Genomic DNA, 19,976 nt, shown 5'->3' with positions numbered 1-19,976 from the left:
TCAACTTTTCTCTATTTTCTCTCAACTTCAACTACTTGCAACCATTATGTGAAAACCCTCTTTGTATTGGAAACCCTTACGTGTCTATTTGTTGTTCGCACTTAAAGTCACAATTGTAGCATGGCCAGGAACCACACTAGTGGATCTTGAGGGGTGCCTAACACCTTCCCCTCGAGATAATTTCTAGCACTTACCCAATCTCTGGTTTTTTAGATCAATTCCTTCCTAGTGTCCTAATGCACTTTAATCATTAGGTGGCGACTCTTCAATTCAAACCCAATTCCCGAAAAGGGAATGAGTTGTCCTCTCAAATGTCATAAACCCGATTTCGCGAGAAAAAGGGGGCCCGACAGGAAGGTCTGCTTTTGAGTCCCTACTTTACCCATTCCTATTGGGACTTTAAAGAATTTGAACACTGGGGTAAGCAAGAATCCATAGGGAAGGCCATGATTACCGTCCTTGAAGGTGTCAACCTTTTGCATGTGTTCAATCATAATAGCAGGCAAACTCACAAGATTGAAACCGTCCAGTTGCTCCATTAGGAATAGGTCAGACTTAGAAGTCACTGACCTCCTTTCAGATCGAGGCAATAGGACTTTGTTAACCAATTCGAACAGCAGCTGGTAAACCAGAAGTAGGGCTTTCTTATGGATCTGGTCCCCTTTCTGGTTTGGATTGTCTTTTACCACTGCGTTTCTGAAGTTATAAAGACATACATCTCTTACACTTGACACACCAACTGTAGGAACTTTTAAGATCTCTCCAAACAATTTTACATAAAAAACGATGTCCACCCCATTGACCAAGGCACAAACATGGTCAGTATCAACTGGAAAGAGATTAGCGAAGAAACTTTGTACCTGCTCCTCATACACCTTAGGTGCATCAATGTAAAATAGATGCACCCAACGTTGAAACTCGGCCATTTCCAGAATTTGGCTCATTCCAACCATCTAAGAGATTGTTGGGTCAAACGTACGACCCAACAGAACCTTTTGATGCCTCAGGCGCTCAGACCCAAGGCTGACTTCACTTCTCATTTTCTTCACAGAACTAGGTTCTTTAACAAATTCAGACTTACATTTACCAAACTTCTCTCCACTGACTTTGCCTTTTCCCTTGGACATGACTAGTACATCCTCATCAGACATGAAAAACTCACTCACTACCTCCTTCATCTTAGACTTAGATGTTGACGCTTTCTCTACTGAAACAGGCTTTGCCTTTTTCGAGGACCGCCTAACAAGTGAACCAAGATCCTCAGGGGTTCCTTCTTCCACCTCGACTACAGGGAACGCTTAATCACTTACAGGTACACCATCCTTCACTAACTTTCTTCTTTTCTTCTTACTACTTTTTTTGCTCTTTTGGAGAGCAGAGTCGTAGGCCACTTTGACTTGAAGCCTGGTAGTGGGTCATTTGATTTCAGACTCAGGGGTGGACACAACCCTTCACTTACTTATGAATGCATCAAGAGCCACATTATCTAGGTCTTCTTCATCACTGGATCTCATTTCAGGTGCTTGAATTTCCAGAAGCACAACATCGAATGCAGGAACAACACTGTCCTAGGGATGAGATCCCTGACCTAGGTCCTCCGGAGAGGGATCAGGTTCCTCATATGATGCCACAGTAGTATCTGCTACTGCATCCCTTTCAGCAGCCACAATGGCCCCTTCTTCCTCTATACTATGTGTCTCATTTTTCTAGGATATAATTTCATGCAATACACCATCAGTGGATACTACAAACATAGTTACAACATCTTTCTCTTCCTTAACTGGTGCTTCCACAACCATGGAATCGGTAGGAACGATGGCAGAACCTTTTGTGACCTCAGTATTTTGTCCTTGTTCTCCACTTAGGGTTTGACTGGTGGGAACATCAGACGATGGGGAGAACAGAGCAGTAGTTTTAAGGGTTTCGGAATTGGGAAAAGATTAGGAAACTAGGGAAGGTGTGACTGCAGCAATAAGAGTGATAGAGGGTGAGGAAGGCTTAGTGAGAACAAAAGGTTCCATAGATTGATCGGTGGTAGTTACAACTGAGACAGGGAGATCGGAAGTCTTCTCAGCCATGAAAAAGGTGGTGTGACAATCCTTCTTTATAGGTGATTCTAAGGTAGGACTTATGGTTGATAAGAGCAGAAGAGAGGGGTTTTAAAAGGAGAGGATAATTATGAAGAAAGAGGAATAGGCATCGGTTCTAAAACGGCGGTTGGGCATGGAGAATTGCAATGTTTCAGAGGAAGATGGAACGTTTTGAAATGAAGGGACGTGACAGCAGGATCTGAAAAGTTGATGACATAGCAGTTGTATTTTGTACACTTTTTAAGACGTGGATTAAAAGGATGCACAGAACTACTAACCTTTAGTACAAGAACCTGGTTCTTGAAAAAAAATTCTTCTTTATTCCTTTTTTTCGAAAAGAATCAATCCTCTTTTATCATTCATGCACTGCATCTATGGCCTCTATGCTCATCATGTGCGTTTACCTGCAACGGTATTGAAGTGAGTTAGACATGGCCAGAAAACACTTTGAGCCAGTTATTTCTTAGGGGTAAGAGCCAACCAAAGAGGAATCAGGTTCTTAATTTGGCTTTAACAGTCCCAGCTTTACTCTATTTCTTTCAAACTGTTCCCTACTTAGTGCCTTGGTAAAAATGTCTACAATTTGATTTTCTGTGCTGCAGAACTTCATACATATCAACCCTTTCTCCACATTATCTCTCAGAAAATGATGTCTTGCATCAATATGTTTTGTCCTTTTATGTTGAACTAGATTCTTGGCCATGTTGAGTGCACTAGTATTGTCACATAGAAGGGGCACACTCTCAGTGAGTACCCCCAAAGTCCTCCAGTTGCTACTTGATCCATAGAAGCTGAGCACGGCAGGATGCTGCAGCTACATATTTAACTTTAGCTGTTGAAAGAGCCACTGAATTTTGCTTCCTTGTACCCCAAGAGATAAGACATGAACCTAAGAAGTGAGCCATTCCATAAGTGTTTTTTCTGTCCACAAGATAACCTGCATAGTCTGCATCAGCATACCCAATCAGATTAAAACTGTCACCTGATGGATAATACAGCACCAGGTCATGTGTTCCTTTGAGATATCTCAGTATTCTTTTTGGCAGCCTTCAAGAGAGATTCCTTGAGATTTGATTGAAACCTCGCACATAGCCCACACTGAAAACAATATCAGGTCGACTGGCAGTGAGATAGAGGAGAGATCCAATAATGCCTATATACATTGTTTGATTCACAGGAGATCCAGTTTCATCCATGTCCAGTCAAGTGGCAGTTGCAATGGGAGTGTCTATCACCTTTGATGCTTCCATGTCAAAACTCTTCAAGAGTTCCCTAATGTATTTTTGCTGACAAATGGAAGTACCCTTTGGGGACTATTTTACTTGAAGACCCAAGAAGAAGTTTAATTCTCCCATCATGCTCATTTCAAATTCACTTCCCATAAGTTTTGCAAATTCTTCACACAGAGAGTCAGCTATTGCTCCTGATAACCAGGACAATTTACACTCCTTCTTGCTTAAGTTTTGATTACAAATGTGTACAAAATAGTCCCAAAGGCTCACATGTTATACTTGATTGCAGGGTTTAGTCAATAAGGTGCCAATTTGTCAAAAACCAGCTCAAAAAGGAGTGAAACATGCACAAGTACCGAGAACAAGACCAAACTCAGTCTAATAGGATCAGTGCGGCTACATACCATTCTGTGCGGTCTGCAAAGATGAAGTTCAGAGAACGTGCAATTCAGGCAGCCAAGCAATGCGGCCGCAAAATATTTTGCATGGACCGCATTGACTTCATTGAGGCCGCACTCGACTTTGTGTGCTCCGCAAAGCTCAAGTTCAGAGAGGTGCTATTTTTGAGGAACCTGGCCAATGTGGTCCGCGGTCCATTTTATGAGGACCACAATAGAATCCACTGCGGCCGTAGAGCATTTTGTGTGGTCCGCAGTGGGAAACTTCAGAGAGCAAATTATTTAGCCAAGAGCTTTAGTGCGGCGGCACTCGATTTTGTGCGGTCCGCACTAGCCTAGGGGTATTTTTGTCCAGAATTTTTAGCCTAGTATAAATAGTTTCTTTTCCCATTTTTAGGTCTGGTGTATTAATGCTTTATTGTCTATGGGTGTTTGATATTTGGACTGATTTAGGGTTTTAATGTTGAATTAGTGGTTGCAAACACTAGTTTATGCCTAGTTGACTTTGGCTCTTCTTGAGAAAGATAGCCTAGGTCCATAAAATTGGTCCAACAAGGAATTGGGGCGTATTCAAGAGATTGATAGCCCCAATTAAAGGGTGAAACCTAGAGATAGTAATATCCGACTTGAACCTCAATTGCTTGCACAAATTATCATACCCAATTGGTCTTGAGAAAGTCAATTTGGGCAAAATCACTCGAACTACCGAGAGGTATAGAGTGAGTAGAATCGTGAAATGGTTATATCATACTCCCCAAATATGACAATCTAGCCTTAGACTCAAGAATCCGTCAATTATCCACCTAGGAGCAAGTCGCTACCCTAGTGCCTTTTATCTATTTGAACAACTTCCAATAGTTTAATCCTAGCTTTACTTAGTCTAATTTAGCATCTTAGTAGTATAAAATTAGAAGTATAATCAAAACCAACAATGTTTAGAAGTGCAATTAGGAACAAGTATGCAACTCCAATTTAGATAGAAACTCAACTCCAATCTCTAGCTCCATGTGGAAATAGATCCCGACCTTCTCGGGTAAAAGCTATTTCGACCTCTCTTACTACTTTGTAGTAGTACAGGGTTGGCCTCGATCAGCTTCAAAAATGATATCATTAACATAAACCTTAACAATGAGCAGGTTCCTTCCTCGTTTCTTTAAGAAAAGAGTGTTGTCAATTTTCCCTCTCTTAAAACCATTTTCTAAGAGGAATTTTGACAGTCTTCCATACCAAGCTCGAGGAGCCTGCTTTAGCCCATACAGAGCTTTGTCCAGTTTGAACACATATTCAGGGTGCTCATGACATTCAAACCCTGGGGGTTGCTTCACATAGACTTCTTCCTTAAGGAGTCCATTCAAAAATGCACTCTTGACATCCATTTGGAACAAGGTGAATTCCATATGAGATGCAAAAGTGATTAGAATTCTGATAGCTTCCATGCGAGCTACTGGAGAAAACGTTTCATCATAGTCAATCCCTTTCTCTTGATTGTAGACTTGGACCACTAGCCTGGCTTTGTTCCTTGTGGTAATTCCATGTTCATCGAGCTTGTTTCTGAATACCCACCTGGTTCCTATAATGGTTCGATCTGGGGGTCTAGGTACCAGGTGCCACACATTGTTTCTCTCAAACTGATGCAGCTAGTCTTGCATGGTTGTAATCCAATCTGCATCTTTCAAGGCTTCCTTGATGTTTTTGGGTTCTATTTGGGAGAGAAAGGCTGAGAAGGTAAGTGAATTTCTGGCTCTTGACCTGGTTTGTACTCCGGAATCTAGAGGAGTAATGATGTTGTCTATAGGGTGAGAGCTTTGGTGTCTCTAGTTAGATGCCTGAGGTTCATTCTAAGAGGAGGAAGGTATGTTTGGCTGATTGTCCTCTATCCTTCTCTCAGGTGCTAGTGGAGTTCTCTGAACTGCATCAACCACCCTTTCTTCAGCTTCAGTGATTGTAATTGAAGTGTTTGGTTCTGTTGATGATGATGCAGCGTTGTCTTCATTTGGCTCATTTACTTGACTCATCATATCTGCCTTTCCGTTTGTCATGTTAATTACTTCACCAAGAATGAGTAAGGGTTCTCCATCTTGATCTTCCTCAGCACTCTTCTCAAATGATGGATAAGATTCATCAAAAGTAATAGGGATTCTTTCCTCAACACATTGAGTTCGCTTGTTATATATTTTGTAAGCCTTGCTTTGAGAAGAGTAACCAAGAAATATTCCTTCGTCACTTTTGGCATTGAATTTACCAAGCTAATCCTTTCCATTGTTGAGAACATAGCATTTGCATCCAAATGTTCTTAGGTGAGTGAGCTTAGGTTTTCTTCCATTCAACAATTCATACGGGATCTTGTTCAGAAGTGATCTGATCATGCACATGTTCACTAAGTAGCAGGCAGTGTTGATAGCTTCAGCCCAGAAGTTCTTTGCAATTCCACTGTCAATCAGCATTGTTCTTGCCATTTCTTCCAGAGTTCTGTTCTTCCTTTCTACTACTCCATTTTGCTAGGGAGTTCTGGGAGCTGAGAAGTTGTGAGTGATGCCATTTTCATTACAGAATTCATCAAATTTGACATTGTCAAATTCTGTCCCATGATCTGATCTAATGCATACAACTCTAGACTCTATCTTTACCTGGATTTTCTTCACAAAGTCCATAAACACTTCAACAGTTTCGTCTTTTATTCTGAGAAACAGAGTCCATGTGAATCTGAAATAGTCATCTACGATTACGAAAATGTATCTTTTTTCTCCTTTGTTTTACACCCTCATAGGTCCACACAGATCCATATGCAGAAGCTCAAATGGCTTTGAGGTGCTCACATCTCTTTTAGACTTAAAAGAGGACTTCACATGTTTTCCTCTAGCACAGGCATCACAGACTTTTTGCATCTTCAATTGTGACATAGGCAGTCCATGGGCCAGGTCCTTCTGAATTAGTTTGTTCAGAAGTGAAAATCTTCCATGGCCCAATCTTCTGTGCCATAGTTCAGTATCATCGTCAACAACTTTCAGACAACTCATATCGTCACTCTGTAAAGATTCGAAATCAGTAACATAGATGTTCTTGTATATTTTGGCCACCAGTACTATTTTATCGGTCACAAGGTCAGTCATTGTACATATTTTGGACAAGAATTCCACCTTGTTTCCTTTATCACAGATTTGAGAAACACTCAGGAGACTGTACTTAAGCCCATTAACATAGTACACATTTTCAATAGAATGAGTGAGTGACTTCCCAACTTTTTCAACTCCAAGAATGTATCCCTTTTTACCATTGCCAAAGGATACACTCCCTCCTTGCAGGGCTTTTAGTGAAAGAAAGCCTGTGGTGTTCCCAATCATATGTTTAGAACACCCACTATCCATGAACCATTGTTGACCGCTTCCTTTCAATGTTCCCTGCACAAGAGATTAGGGGTTAGTTTTAGGAACCCAAACAAGTTTGGGTCCCTTGAAGTAAGCAAGAGGCTAAATAAGAGTTCTCTTAGTCCATGCAGGTAATGTGCATTTTGTGTGAGTGGAACCTGGTCCCTCTTTTGTAGTCACGGTTTTAGCAACCACTTTGTCTTTTTGAACTGATTGATTCTTGGCCTGGACACCTTCCTTGAAGTTCCCAGTGTTCCTACATCGGGTACGAGGCAAGTTATCAAAGAAAGTGACATACTTACTGTGAGGGTTGTGAGGAGTTTTCTCCCTTTGGAACCCTGCTCCCTGCCCGTTTTCAAGATCATTAGTAAGCAAGGCAGTGGTAGCTTTTGAGGACCAGGTCCACTTTAGAGACATTTCAAGATCATTCATTACTCTTTGTAGATTGGTTTGGAGAAGCTCGTTTTTCTGAATTTCAGCACACGTCCTAAATCTCAAAGCTTTCACCTCATTTTCAAGCCTAATGTGTTCCTCACTTTCTATCTCATTTCCTTTTTTAGCACTTTCAGGTTTTGACTTAGTCCATGGTTTCACGATTGTTTCCCTTTGTTCTGCAATTTCTGCCAACATATCACTCTTTTCTTTTATGAGGATTTCAATGGTTTTCTTATGGTCAGTAACTGCAGACACTAAGTCGTCTCTAGTATGTTCAGATTCTCCTAATTCTAAGATCAAAGAATCATTATCCTATACAAGACTATGAAAGGCAGTGATTAAAACATCAGCTAAAGACATGAGTTTTTTTGTAGAATAGGATTTTAGATTTCTCTGAACATCCCTGAAGTTTACCTCTTTGTTGCCATTGTCTTCATCATCATCTGATTGAGCCATCAAAGCAAAAGTTGAGTCATATCCAATCTCCTCACCTTCAACTGCCATCATGGAACTATCACCAGTATTAGGTTTATCTTCAGACTGTTTTACTTGTGTAGTTCCCTCATAAGCTATTTGCAAAGCTTCCCATATTTCCTTTGCAGTGTCGCAGGTAGAGATTCTATTGTACTCTTTAGGTCCCATTCCACATACTAGAATTTTCTCGGCACGAAAATTCTTCTCCACAGCTTTCTTGTCTACTTTAGTGTATTCTTTGCTGGTTTTTGCCATTGAAAATGGAAATTCATCTAGTACCTTGATTGAAACAGAAGGACCACCGCAAATGATATTCCATAGCTCACAATCATCAGCCATGATGAAATCGTGCATTCTAGCTTTCCACCACCAATAGAATTATCCATTAAACTTGGGGGGTCGTTATATGGATTGACCTTCTTCAAAATTTGGTGGAGCCGCCATGAGGATCCTTCCTAGGTGTTAGCCTGAAAGGAGAAACTGCTCTGATACCAGTTGTTATTTTGTATGGGTTCACCAAACTGTAGAGTATCTGGTCCTCTATAAGATTCTGCTGAGAATGCTAATAAAACAGTATGTAAATAAGGCAGAGGATTTCTACGTGGAAAAATTCCACACAAGGGGATCAAAAAACCATGACCTACACCTGTAGGATTTTAACTTCACTAACTTGCAATCTACATATTACAAGCCATTTTACAATGATTCCTATTGCAAAGGATTTACTCAACTAACTTGTGGTACTCTTACCACAAGCCACTTTGTGACTTCCTAGTTACAAAGGCTTTTTCTAACTTGTGATGCTCTCACCACAAGCCACTTTTTAACTCTACAATTATAAAGACTTTTCCTTATGACTAAATCTAGTCACAGCATAAACTCAAGGAGTTTATTAATTTACAAGAGGATTCCTAATCAGAATGCTTCTAGGTAAGCAGTTTAGGAGATACAATAAGTACAACAACAAGGTTACAACTCAACTAGAACAACAACAGGTTATCTTTTAGGAATTGGTCCGTAGTTGCGTTCAACCTTGTTCTTCAAGCTTGTGAGGATTGATTTCTCTATTTTTGCAAGAAACTTGAATGAGAAACAGAAACCTTCCAGTGATGTTTTGTATAAAGCTCATTATGGGTACATCTTGATCATATCACTTGAAAAGATATGAGTACTTTGTTTGGTTAGAGAATGAGTGGGCGGACAGTGCAGTGCGGCAGAAACAGTACCGGCAGTCACTTCATTTCTAGCTGTGTCCAATTGACTTTGTACTGTTATGAGGAAACCTTAAGGGTATCAGGTCCTTAAGTGGGTTCCTAGCTCCTGAAGTTATCGCAGTTCACCTTTAGCTGGAATCCGTTAAAGCTTGCAGCAGTCCAAGTAGGTCAGATTCCCTGTCTGGTTCTTAAAATTAATTTTGTTAGATCATCAAAACATAAGGCAAGAGTATTTAAAGTCTATCAGGACGGGTAAGATATATTTTAGGTATAGTGACCAATCCTCCTAAGTACTTTAATACACTACACTTAACTTTTTAATACATATTTTTTATGACCAATTCAAGCAATGCCACGAAACCATATACAACTTAGCCCTTCTTCTTTAAGCACAACTCTGTATTCACTAGCATTTTTTGTTTCTCTACACTCTGCATAGATTTAGGTTGCCCTGCCAATGACATTCCAAAACCTACATGCACCTTTGGCTTTTTTATGGTTCCACTCAAAAATTATCCCAAATCTCACCTTACTCTTCTAGCGACTTAAGTACTTCCGGAAGTAAAGGTTCAATAAAAATTTACTTAAAAAAATGGGAATCGTCTTGTAATGTGGGTGCCAAAGAAAAAGCTTATAGGCTCAAATGGGCTATCTAAGAATAATTTTACTTATTGTGGCATAATAACTCAATGGACAATCAAAGGACCGCCTACATTATATCCTAGACTTACAAAGCTTACTTATTTCGCTTTGACTAACACACATGGCAAGTTCTAGACAAATACAGGATATCACAGAAAGTAATTGAAACCTCACATCACACAATACACATGACCCTAGTCTGGACAGTTTGATTCCAACTCTTAAGTTTAGGCAAGTAATCATAAAATGAAGAAGTATTAAGCAATAGAGCACTACATGATTAATTAGTCATGTAACTGAGAGAAAGTGTCACAGACAAACTATTCTATCTTTCAAGGGATCAATTTTCATAAAAATATGTTAGGAAGGTAATTTGCATGCCAAGGCCTAACTATTCTAGCATCAAACAGGTCAAAAGGCACATACGAGGACTCAAGTTTCTTCTATCAATTTGCTAAGAATAAAAAATAAAATAAAAACTATCTAGTTCAAGTTACATCCCCTAGAAAAGAACCGATGCCAAAAGAAAAATCGAGAGAGATTGTTATCTACCTACAACTAAATAAAAAATATTTTTTGATTTTTTTAATTCAACCTTAATCCCTCAAAAAATCTGTTCAAGAGATCCATCGTCAGGAAAAGTCCAATTTTTTTTTATGTTTTTTAAAATAAAATTCCAACTAAACTATCATAGAAATCACCTAGATAATCTCCTCACCCCACACTTAAAATTGTGCATTGTCCCTAATGCAAATCATAATTAACAAGAGGATAAAAGAAACTCCCTAGTAGGTCAAATGCTGAAGCATAAGCAGCTCGTGGGATACTCAGACTTCTTCTAGACCTGGTTCTTTGTACGGGTACCTCACACTTAGATCCAACCATCGGGCTTGCTTTTGCTTCCATCCACTAGCTTTGTTTTCCATGCTCCTTCAAAATAAAATAAAATAAATAAAACACTACAAAAATAACACAATTAAAAAAAGGTAAACAAAAAAATAGTAAATTTGGATTGTCTCTCAACAAGCGCCTAATTTAACGTCGCGACATGACGCGAATCACTTTATGCCTCCACTTCGAACTTATAATTTGGACCCCAAGTTTTGATTCTGCTCTATGATCATGCTCTTGAGGAGATACAAGTTGCTGCGAGACAAAAGTAAATGATTTTTTATGCATTTTTTGGCTTTCAACCGAGGAGTGTTACCTTGCTTAGACATCCTTGAAAAATTCAGAATATAAACTACCTCTTCCTTTGACTCTTGCATCGGCTCATACAGATCGATTTCCATATCTCCTTCAGAACATAATGTCAAAAAATGCTTGGAGTGAGGACCAAAGCGCTCAAACTGAAAATTCAACTTGTTATCGACCTCCTCTTCTTTCCACAAACTAGAACCAATTAAAATTGTATACGTAAGGTCCTCAATTGACTCCAGTACCACTTCTTCAACATCGACATCATCAAATTCTAGTTAGTTGGTTTGGTCATATTCTACTCTCGACTTCTCCATTATAATAGCAATTTCTACCGCTAATTCATGCTCTTCTTGGCTACTATCCATAATGTAAGCTTGTTGCGTTTTACAAGATTCAACTAGTTGACTCACTTCACCCTTTAAGTTGTGAATAGTTGCCTCTTGCCTTTGTATCTGCAATGGTTTCTCATCAAATTATTCTACAAGGCACTTCAACATATCTCTGATCTCTTTGGGGTCAGCGTTCCCAGATTTTTTTTTCCTATTAACTTCACAAGAAAAAGTAGAACCATTATTATAAGGAGTTGAGGTGGGATAATGAAGATGAAAAGTAGAATTACCAACACTGAAACTTCGAAAATTCCAAGATGTCAAGTTTCTCTAATCAACAAGTAAAATTAAAAAAAGAAACAAGAAAAAAAAATATAAAAAAATTCAAAACCAAGCAATATTTACAACTATAACTACACTGTTAATTCCTCGACGAAGGCGCCAAAATTTGATCACGCCCAATTATGCCTTATAAAAGGGACTAAGCGGTCACTGCAAATATAGTTCGGTCTAAGAGTCTAGAGTCGAATCCCACAGAGAACTAAGGTTTAGCTACAACAGTTTACTAATACTAAGAAGACAAGCTCAAACAATTTCTAAGTTATAAATATTAAGATTATGTTTTCCAACTAATTAAAGTAGTGAATTAATAAATAGGGATAATAACGGTTGGAGAAAAAATTAAGGAGATCTAGAGTTATATTTTTTCAATTGTTAAAATCCTTCTCGGCACGTCTTCTATAATTTTGCCTAAGTATTCTCTACTTGTCATGAGTACTTTGGGTATCGTAGCTCTCTCTTGAGCAACTACCACAATTTACTAAACATATTCTCTCAAACTATGCTAGTTTGCACTAATTCACCGCTCACTACGATCGCACCAAGGTTTCGCTATCTCTAATCCCGCCTTTAAACCTTCTGTATTGATCTCTCACATATGTTAGGAGTGGTGTTGTTCAACAACTACCTAAATATGTATCCACTCTCAAGCAATACACACTAAATAGCACAGTCAATTCATGGCCATTCAATCAACAATAATAAACACGTAGTTGAACAAGCAGAGAAATCCAAAGGCTAAATTATATTAAACGTAATTAAAAGTCATCCTCCAAGAGGTACCATCAAACCATATATGAGAAATTAGATATTCTTAGTCATGCTAACAATCATGATAGTAATTGAAAGCATTAAGATACTGATTAAGGAAGAATGGAAGAGAAAACTCTTAAGATTCGTTACTTCCAAGTTCCAAGTGTTCTCATAGCCTTTTGCCTCTCTAATATTGTCTCCCCAATAATGTCTAACTACTCAGAAATTGGTTTAGAACCCCTTTCATACATGTTGGGGCGTGTAGGGTCGAAACTACTGATAAGTGGGGATTTTAACCTATTATTTGCTCTTTCTCACTTGTGTTTTGGGCCTAAAATGCGTGAAGGTATTCCCGAAAACTAATGTAATATGTTTGTTTGCAGGGATTGTTCATAATGAGCCAAAGTAGCCATGATCAACTCATAAAGGAGTCAAAACTTGAATAAAGATCAAGACTAGGCCAGGAGCTATGGAACGCGGACCGCGACAGAAAAGTGTGGTCGCAAAAGTGTCAACGCGGACACGGTTATTAATTCGCGGATCGCGAAAAGGAGAATCAGAGAGGTGGTTTTTGGGCACAGACATGGATGTGGACCGCGTCAGAAATTGGCAGTCGCAAAAATACCACAGTGGCCACGATTGGAATTTCGCGGACCGCTTTTGCTAAGGTTCAGAGAGCTTACTAAAAATCAAAATTATTAAGAGCTGACCGCATCAAAATTATGCAGCCACGGAAGGCTCTCACGTGGACGCGGTGACTATTATGTGGCCCGTGAAACAAGGTTCAACCCAGTCCCAGATGTAAAGAAACGTGGACCGCGCTCAATATTATGCGGGCGCGGTCAGAATTACGCGGCCGCGAAACCTTCGCAGAGGCATTTTTGTCCGGAAATTTAAGCCTAGTATAAATAGATCTTTTTCACATTTTTAGGTGAAGTTTTGTTTTTGTTGAGTGCGTGAGACGGCTGGAAATACCAGTTTGGGCAATTTTGTATTAGATTCAACTTTTAACATTAACTTTTCATCTTTTAATCTAATATTATGGATTTTATCTTTATTTCATCTTTGATTTCTGCTATTTCCATGAGTAGCTAAACCCATAGCTAGGGTTGTGACACAACCCTAGTGTGGGTATTTGATGGGTCTTGAATTTTAGGGCTTGAATGTGTACGGGTTAGTGATATTTAGCCTAGTTCTTGCTAGAACTATTGAATTAGTGGTTGCAAACGCTGATTTATGCCTTTATGACTTAGTCTCTACTTGAGAAAGAGGGACTAAGTCTAGGAAAACTAGGCTAACAAGAAATTAGGGTAAACTCAAGAAAATAATAGCCCTAATTAAATGGTTAAACCTAGAGATAGTAATACCTGACTTGAGCTAAAATTATTTGAATTGCATGAATACTCATTTGGACTTGAGAAAGCCAAATTGGGCAAAATCACTCAAACTACCGAGAGGTATAGAGTGAGTACCCGAGTGTGGTAGCTATATTATGACCTCAATTAATCATATGATTGCCCTAGATTCTTACTACATGTTAGATACCCACCTAGGCGGAAGTCACTACCTTAGTTCTTTTAAATCATTGAAAACAACCAACAAAAACATTGTACTTAGTTTCAAATACTGCATGCTATAGACTAGAAGTAGAAGTAGAAAACAAATCAACCATTTGTAAAAGTACAATTAAGAGCAAAACCCGCATCTCTACTTGGATATAAACCTAACTCCAAACAAATTAACTCCCTATGAATTCAATCACAACCTTTGTTGGGTAAAACTGTATCGATCATCCTTGCTACTCAATAGTAGTGTAGGCTTAGACCCCATCAACTACCAAGTCATAGCCGAATTAGAACGAAATCCGTCCTTGGGCGAGTACCCGAGTGTGGTAGCTATATTACGACCTCAATTAATCATATGATTGCCCTAGATTCTTACTACATGTTAGATACCCACCTAGGCGGAAGTCACTACCTTAGTTCTTTTAAATCATTGAAAACAACCAACAAAAACATTGTACTTAGTTTCAAATACTGCATGCTATAGACTAGAAGTAGAAGTAGAAAACAAATCAACCATTTATAGAAGTGCAATTAAGGGCAAAACCCGCATCTCTACTTGGATATAAACCTAACTCCAAACAAATTGACTCCCTGTGAATTCAATCACAACCTTTGTTGGGTAAAACTGCATCGATCATCCTTGCTACTCAATAGTAGTGTAGGCTTAGACCCCATCAACTACCAAGTCGTAGCCGAATTAGGACGAAATCCGTTCTTGGACGTCTTACTTGGCACTTGGCGTCAACATGGACATCAAACGTTTTCCAATTTTGTGCTCTGCTACCCTTGGCGTTTTGGTTGGTGTCTGGCGCTAATCTGGGCACCAAAGTCACACTCCCTCCAAATTCTTGTTATTACTTCAATTTGCATGCAAAGCTATCCAAATCACTTCCAATTGACTCATACATAACTAAACATCGTTATTAAGCTCAAGGCATAATATTCATACCAAAGTTAACAAGATCGGGGCATAATGCAAGGCAAATTACATGCAAAAATATGAATTTTTAGCCTAACATCAGGACCCATTTGTCAAAGGAAAGGGAAGGTCCTACTTCCAGGATGGAGTCGTATGATGCGAGAGCATCACGTACAGTTCCTTTGAGAAGGTGAGATACCACCACCTATCAGGCCAATGAGAAATTCATGGAGCTGCATCCTTACTCACCTAGTCTATGCATATCGCTCTTACTCTTTAGAGAGAGAGAAAAGAAAGACTACAAAAAGGAAAACTACAAAAAATTTAAAAAAAAAATTATGGGATCAAAATATAAATGGCGATCTTAAATATTTTGCAATAAGCGCAATTTAACCTATATTTCGTGAACATGCAACAAAAAAAAAAACGAACGAAAAATGAAGAAACTGGGGATTCAGCCTTTTTTAAAAGGTGAGTCATGGGTGTACATACTTTTTAACATGGCTATTACCGGTAAATTTTAAAAAGGTGGCTTGTGGGATGTTATTTTCCTTTTGCAATAGCCTTGGAGGAAAAAATATGAAATATAAATACAATTACTGTTTAATATAAATTTCTGAATCAAAGGCCGAATTGGTTGTATCCTATCCAGCCCAATGCTAATCCTCACGAGTTGACGTGTTGGGCTAAATTCCACTATCCAATTGGGTTGACCAACGAGCCTATCGGCATGTAAAAATAGCACCGGTTAGCTAATTTTCGAACTGAAAATTAAAAAATTGTCATCATTTGTAAAATCATTAAAAATAGTCATTATTTTGCTGCAACATAGAAAATTCCATCATAATATACTGGAGATTGGTGCACTTGTGTATGAACTTCCAGCGTATTATGTTGGAACTCCAACACGCGAAAAGTTCCAGCATAATATACTGGATATTGGAGCACATGTGTATGAACTTCCAGCATATTATGCTGGACCGGTATATTATACTGGAGCTCCAGTATTCGTGCCCGGGTTCACTCGTGAAAGGAAGGTTCTAGCGGTAAAGTAAAGAAAATCCTCCCTTCTTGCTTCCTTAGGGTATGCCCCCTATCGCCTTTCATTCGGAAAAGGAATTATCTGCACTGGCTTCAGTTAGCCGTGAAGTACGCCGATACCCCGGTTGTCTATAAATCGTCACAATAAAGTGTGATAACCTTAAATTCTCTCTGTACTTTGTTTCAAATAAGCGCCTTGAAGCTAGTTACTTGAAAGTCAGGATAGATTCCACTCTCAGTTAGTACGTACCTTTTTTTTAAGCAAGAACTCTTAATCGTTCGTATCCCATACCCACGGGCTACTTCACTGAGACGAAGGTCGGAGTTTACAAGCTGCTTTGATAGAAGCAGGTTAAGAAAGATAGCTGAAAGTGCTAGCATAAGGAAGAGATTCTATGGATGGAAAGAGGCCCTTCCTTGCTTTCAAGGTTTCGACAATACTTATGCTGGAATTCCAGTATATTATGTTGGAGTATTTTTCGGATTTTAAACAGTATTTTCGTTCAGATTTATATTTACATGAAAAGTGGCTGAAATTCGATTACTTTTGAAATTGTGGCTATTTTTCAATTACCACTTGTAAATCTAGCTATTTTTGAATTTCTCCTTATCAACATTTTACATTGTTTTCTCTCTTCTTTTTAAGGAAAATTTACGCGACCCATCAAATATTTACACTGTATTTATCATTTGTAGCTATACTTTCAGCAAATTTACCACTCATAGCTATATTTGAATTTTATAGCAAATCTACGAAACAAGATATTAATTGCTTTGAACTGAAATAAAAGAGTAACAAGCTCTCGTAGCTCAGTTGGTTAGAGCAGAGGCGGACCCAGGATTTGAGTATAACGGGGGCACCATTGTCATTAGAGTGAATTACCCAAAGCCAATAAAAAAATACATATAAACTCTATGATAGACTAGTAAATAAGCAGCACAATCCACTATATAATATAAACTTGCTAAGCAAAAAACTAAAATAAAGTAAAAAGAGCTTACGCTTTGATTTCATCATACTCCCTAATTGACCCGTGAACACAAACTTCGATTTCATCAGACTCCCTAATTGATCTGCGAATTTTTTTCAAAGTAACAAACTAAACAATCATTTAAAAATGCATCACCAGTACTACTATGCAATTCATCATTGATGTACTTCATGGATGAGAATGCTCTTTCTACCGTTGCAGTCGCGATAAGTAAAATTAGAGTCAACTTCACAAGTGAATATGTCTCCACAAGATTTGCCTCAACCAACGCTTTTGCCAAGTCACTAATTCCTTTCAAATCTGATAATCTAGGGTCACCATGTTGCATGTGCAATATGAAAGTGTCAAGTTGGTGACTAAGATCTCGAAGCTTCAATTCGCCAAACTCATCTGGATAATACTTGGCCAAGGTCATTATTCTTTCTTTGTCAAAATTAGCAAACGAGTTAGCCGGATTCAAGCTAGCCATACCAAGAAGCAAGTTACCACTAACAACATCAAAACGACGGTTAAGCTCCTTAACTTGCAAATCGATCACTGTATAAAAATGCTCAACACGTAAGTGATGTGAATAAGTAACACTAGAAGGCTTACGCTTCGACTTTCCAGGAATATAGAATTCTTTCATATTAGGCACCAAAATGTCATGTTTAGTACAAAACAAATATACTTCATCCATTAATGGTTTCCATCCTTCATCTCTCATTTGTTGCAACCTTTCCTTTGTAAGGTTAAGAAATATCATGGCATTGACAATATCTTGCTCTTTGTTCTGTAAAGCTTTACTCAGCTCGTTCGACATCAACAATACCTTCAACATCAAGTGAAGCAAGAACACAAATTCAAATGAATTGATTTTACTCAAAAAAGCTTCTGCTTGCAATCTATCATTAGCCTCTTGACCTTCATATTCAATCACCCCAAGCACATGAACAGTAGATGCAAATAAAACAACAAAGTTATCTAATGTTTTACAATGTGATCCCCAACGAGTGTCACTTGGCCTTTGAAGCCCTCGCTCTTGATTTAATCCTTTCCCACTTTGAACTTCACCAGTCTCTAGCAATTACTCCAATAATTCGGCATGATGATCCCGAAGTTGATATCTACGTTTAAAGGATGCTCCAATCACATTCAACACATTAGCAACTATAGAAAAGGAAGTCTCCACCTCCTTATGTTTTTTAGCAACCGCTACAAGCGTCAACTGTAATTGATGAGCGAAACAATGAATGCAATGTGCCGAAGGAGTTTCTTGCAAAATTAAAGCTTTAAGACCATTCATTTTTTCTTGCATATTACTAGCTCCATCATAGCCTTGTCCACGTATTTTGGATGGACTTAGTGAGTGTTTCATAAGCAAAGAAAGTATTGCTTCCTTCAACAACTTTGCGGAGGTATCATGAACACGAACAAGACCAATAAATGGCTCGTTCACTTGACCTTTTTTGTAAACATACCGCAAAGCAAGGGCCATTTATTCATGGTGTGAAAAATCCTTGGACTCATTAACTAATATCCCGGAATAATCCCCATCCAAATTATTGATTATAGCTTTCATAGTTTCTTGTGCACAAGCACTCACAATGTCCTTTTGAATTTTTGGCGAAGTCATCATATCATTTTTTGGAGCATGTTTCAATATGACTCTATCTACTTCAGGGAGCCTCTTTGCAAGCCATTCCAAAAGCCCTAGAAAAAGGCCTTTGTTTTTTGAAAAATCACTTTCATCATGACCTCGAAAAGACAATCCAAAATACAAGAGAAACCTTACAACATCGATTGATGCATTTAAACGAATTCGGTGCTCATTTCTTTGTTTCTCAGATTGCTTATCAAAAGCAACTTGAATTGATTGGGATTGATTTGATAAGTCTAGCATCTTGTTGAAACACTTGTGGTGGAAGCTATTTACTTTACCAACATGTAAATCAAGTCTTTCCGAAGCTTTATTCCAAGCCTTAAAGCCCGTTTTTGTGAAAGAGTCACTCGTGCTTCCATAAACATAATCATTTTTGAATAAATAACAACATAAACAAAATGCGGCATCTTTCTTCACACTATACTCCAACCATCTAGAATAGGAACCTTTAAACCAACCCGAACTAAATTGACGCATTTTATTCCCGAATAAAGTTTTAGGAAATTTATGATCAACCGGTTGGCAAGATCCATTTTGAATGTAGTGTCTTCTTACGTCATCCCGTATTCTAAGACTATATTTATCAATGGGTACTCTCTCTCCAGGGTCGGGATTGAGTAATTTCTCATCAAACTCATCTATAAGATGAGAGGAATTGTTTCTAAGACTAGAACTTGGTTGAGAAAAATTAAACTTCGTCAAAAATACGTCCATCTCAATTCACAAGAACAAGAACTTCCTACAAAAAATGAGTTCAATAAATTTAATAGTCTATCAAGAACAAAAATTCATCAAATGCAAAAAGGGTCAAAGCAGAAACCACAGCAAAGCAAAAAGTTTCAAGCAGGAACCATAGTAAAGCAAAGCAGAAACCCAATATACAGAGATTTCATCCATAAGTAATTGGATGTTAGCTGAGCTATGTATCATATGAAAGTGATTAATTTATTGAAAAGTTAGCAAAAATAAAATGGCTGCGATCCTGGCTTTTAAAGGCCCGTAATCATCAACAAGGCTAATTACAATCAGCGAAGTTAATAGATGTACGTATTCATCACTTTATAATTAGAATGCAGGTGTATTTTTATTTATTTATTTATAACATTAGAGAAAATTTGATTTAATTATCAGTGGCAAACCAAAATTTTGTGGATTCTTGAACCAAAAATTTTAAACCTAAATAAAATCATATAAAATCCATCCCCAATTCTCCATGCTCTTACAATTTATAAATAAAAATTAAGTTTCAAAGTAAGAGAAGCACTAACCAGAGATTCGATGCCCGCTACTTTTTCAAAGTAATGAGAGGAATTGAGATTGAGGAAGAATGGTTCTCTATTTTGGAG

The 19,976-nt window shown here is 38.2% G+C and overlaps 2 protein-coding genes across 2 annotated transcripts; both read right to left on the bottom strand.

The window, feature by feature from the left end:
* Positions 1-8,415: 8,415 nt before the first annotated feature.
* On the bottom strand, positions 8,416-18,465 carry LOC104240461 (uncharacterized). The gene is made up of 5 exons (XM_009795305.2): positions 18,099-18,465; positions 17,156-18,047; positions 16,999-17,070; positions 11,098-11,242; positions 8,416-8,556 (listed from the first exon to the last, which is right to left on the bottom strand). The coding sequence occupies exons 1-5, from the start codon at positions 18,463-18,465 to the stop codon at positions 8,416-8,418; spliced, it is 1,617 nt and encodes a 538-aa protein (XP_009793607.2).
* LOC138889809 (uncharacterized) lies at positions 18,466-19,344 on the bottom strand. Its single transcript, XM_070173145.1, has one exon. The coding sequence runs from the start codon at positions 19,342-19,344 to the stop codon at positions 18,466-18,468; it is 879 nt and encodes a 292-aa protein (XP_070029246.1).
* Between the last annotated feature and the right edge of the window lie 632 nt (positions 19,345-19,976).

Source organism: Nicotiana sylvestris, chromosome 4, assembly GCF_000393655.2.
Source record: "Nicotiana sylvestris chromosome 4, ASM39365v2, whole genome shotgun sequence".
Classification (NCBI taxonomy): Eukaryota; Viridiplantae; Streptophyta; class Magnoliopsida; order Solanales; family Solanaceae; genus Nicotiana; species Nicotiana sylvestris.
The sequence above is the reverse complement of the archived record's forward strand: the minus strand, read 5'-3'. Positions and strand labels throughout refer to the sequence as shown.

Bases quoted from the DNA above. Each gene is read 5' to 3' on its own strand.
- LOC104240461 (XM_009795305.2), bottom strand. From the start codon at position 18,465: ATGGCCCTTGCTTTGCGGTATGTTTACAAAAAAGGTCAAGTGAACGAG. The intron at 11,243-16,998 runs GTAAGCTCTTTT...AATTGGTTCTAG, and splicing joins GAGTATGATGAAATCAAAGC to TTTGTGGAAAGAAGAGGAGG. The intron at 8,557-11,097 runs GTAGTTTATATT...CTGTTTTATTAG, and splicing joins TGCAAGAGTCAAAGGAAGAG to CATTCTCAGCAGAATCTTAT.
- LOC138889809 (XM_070173145.1), bottom strand. From the start codon at position 19,344: ATGGACGTATTTTTGACGAAGTTTAATTTTTCTCAACCAAGTTCTAGT.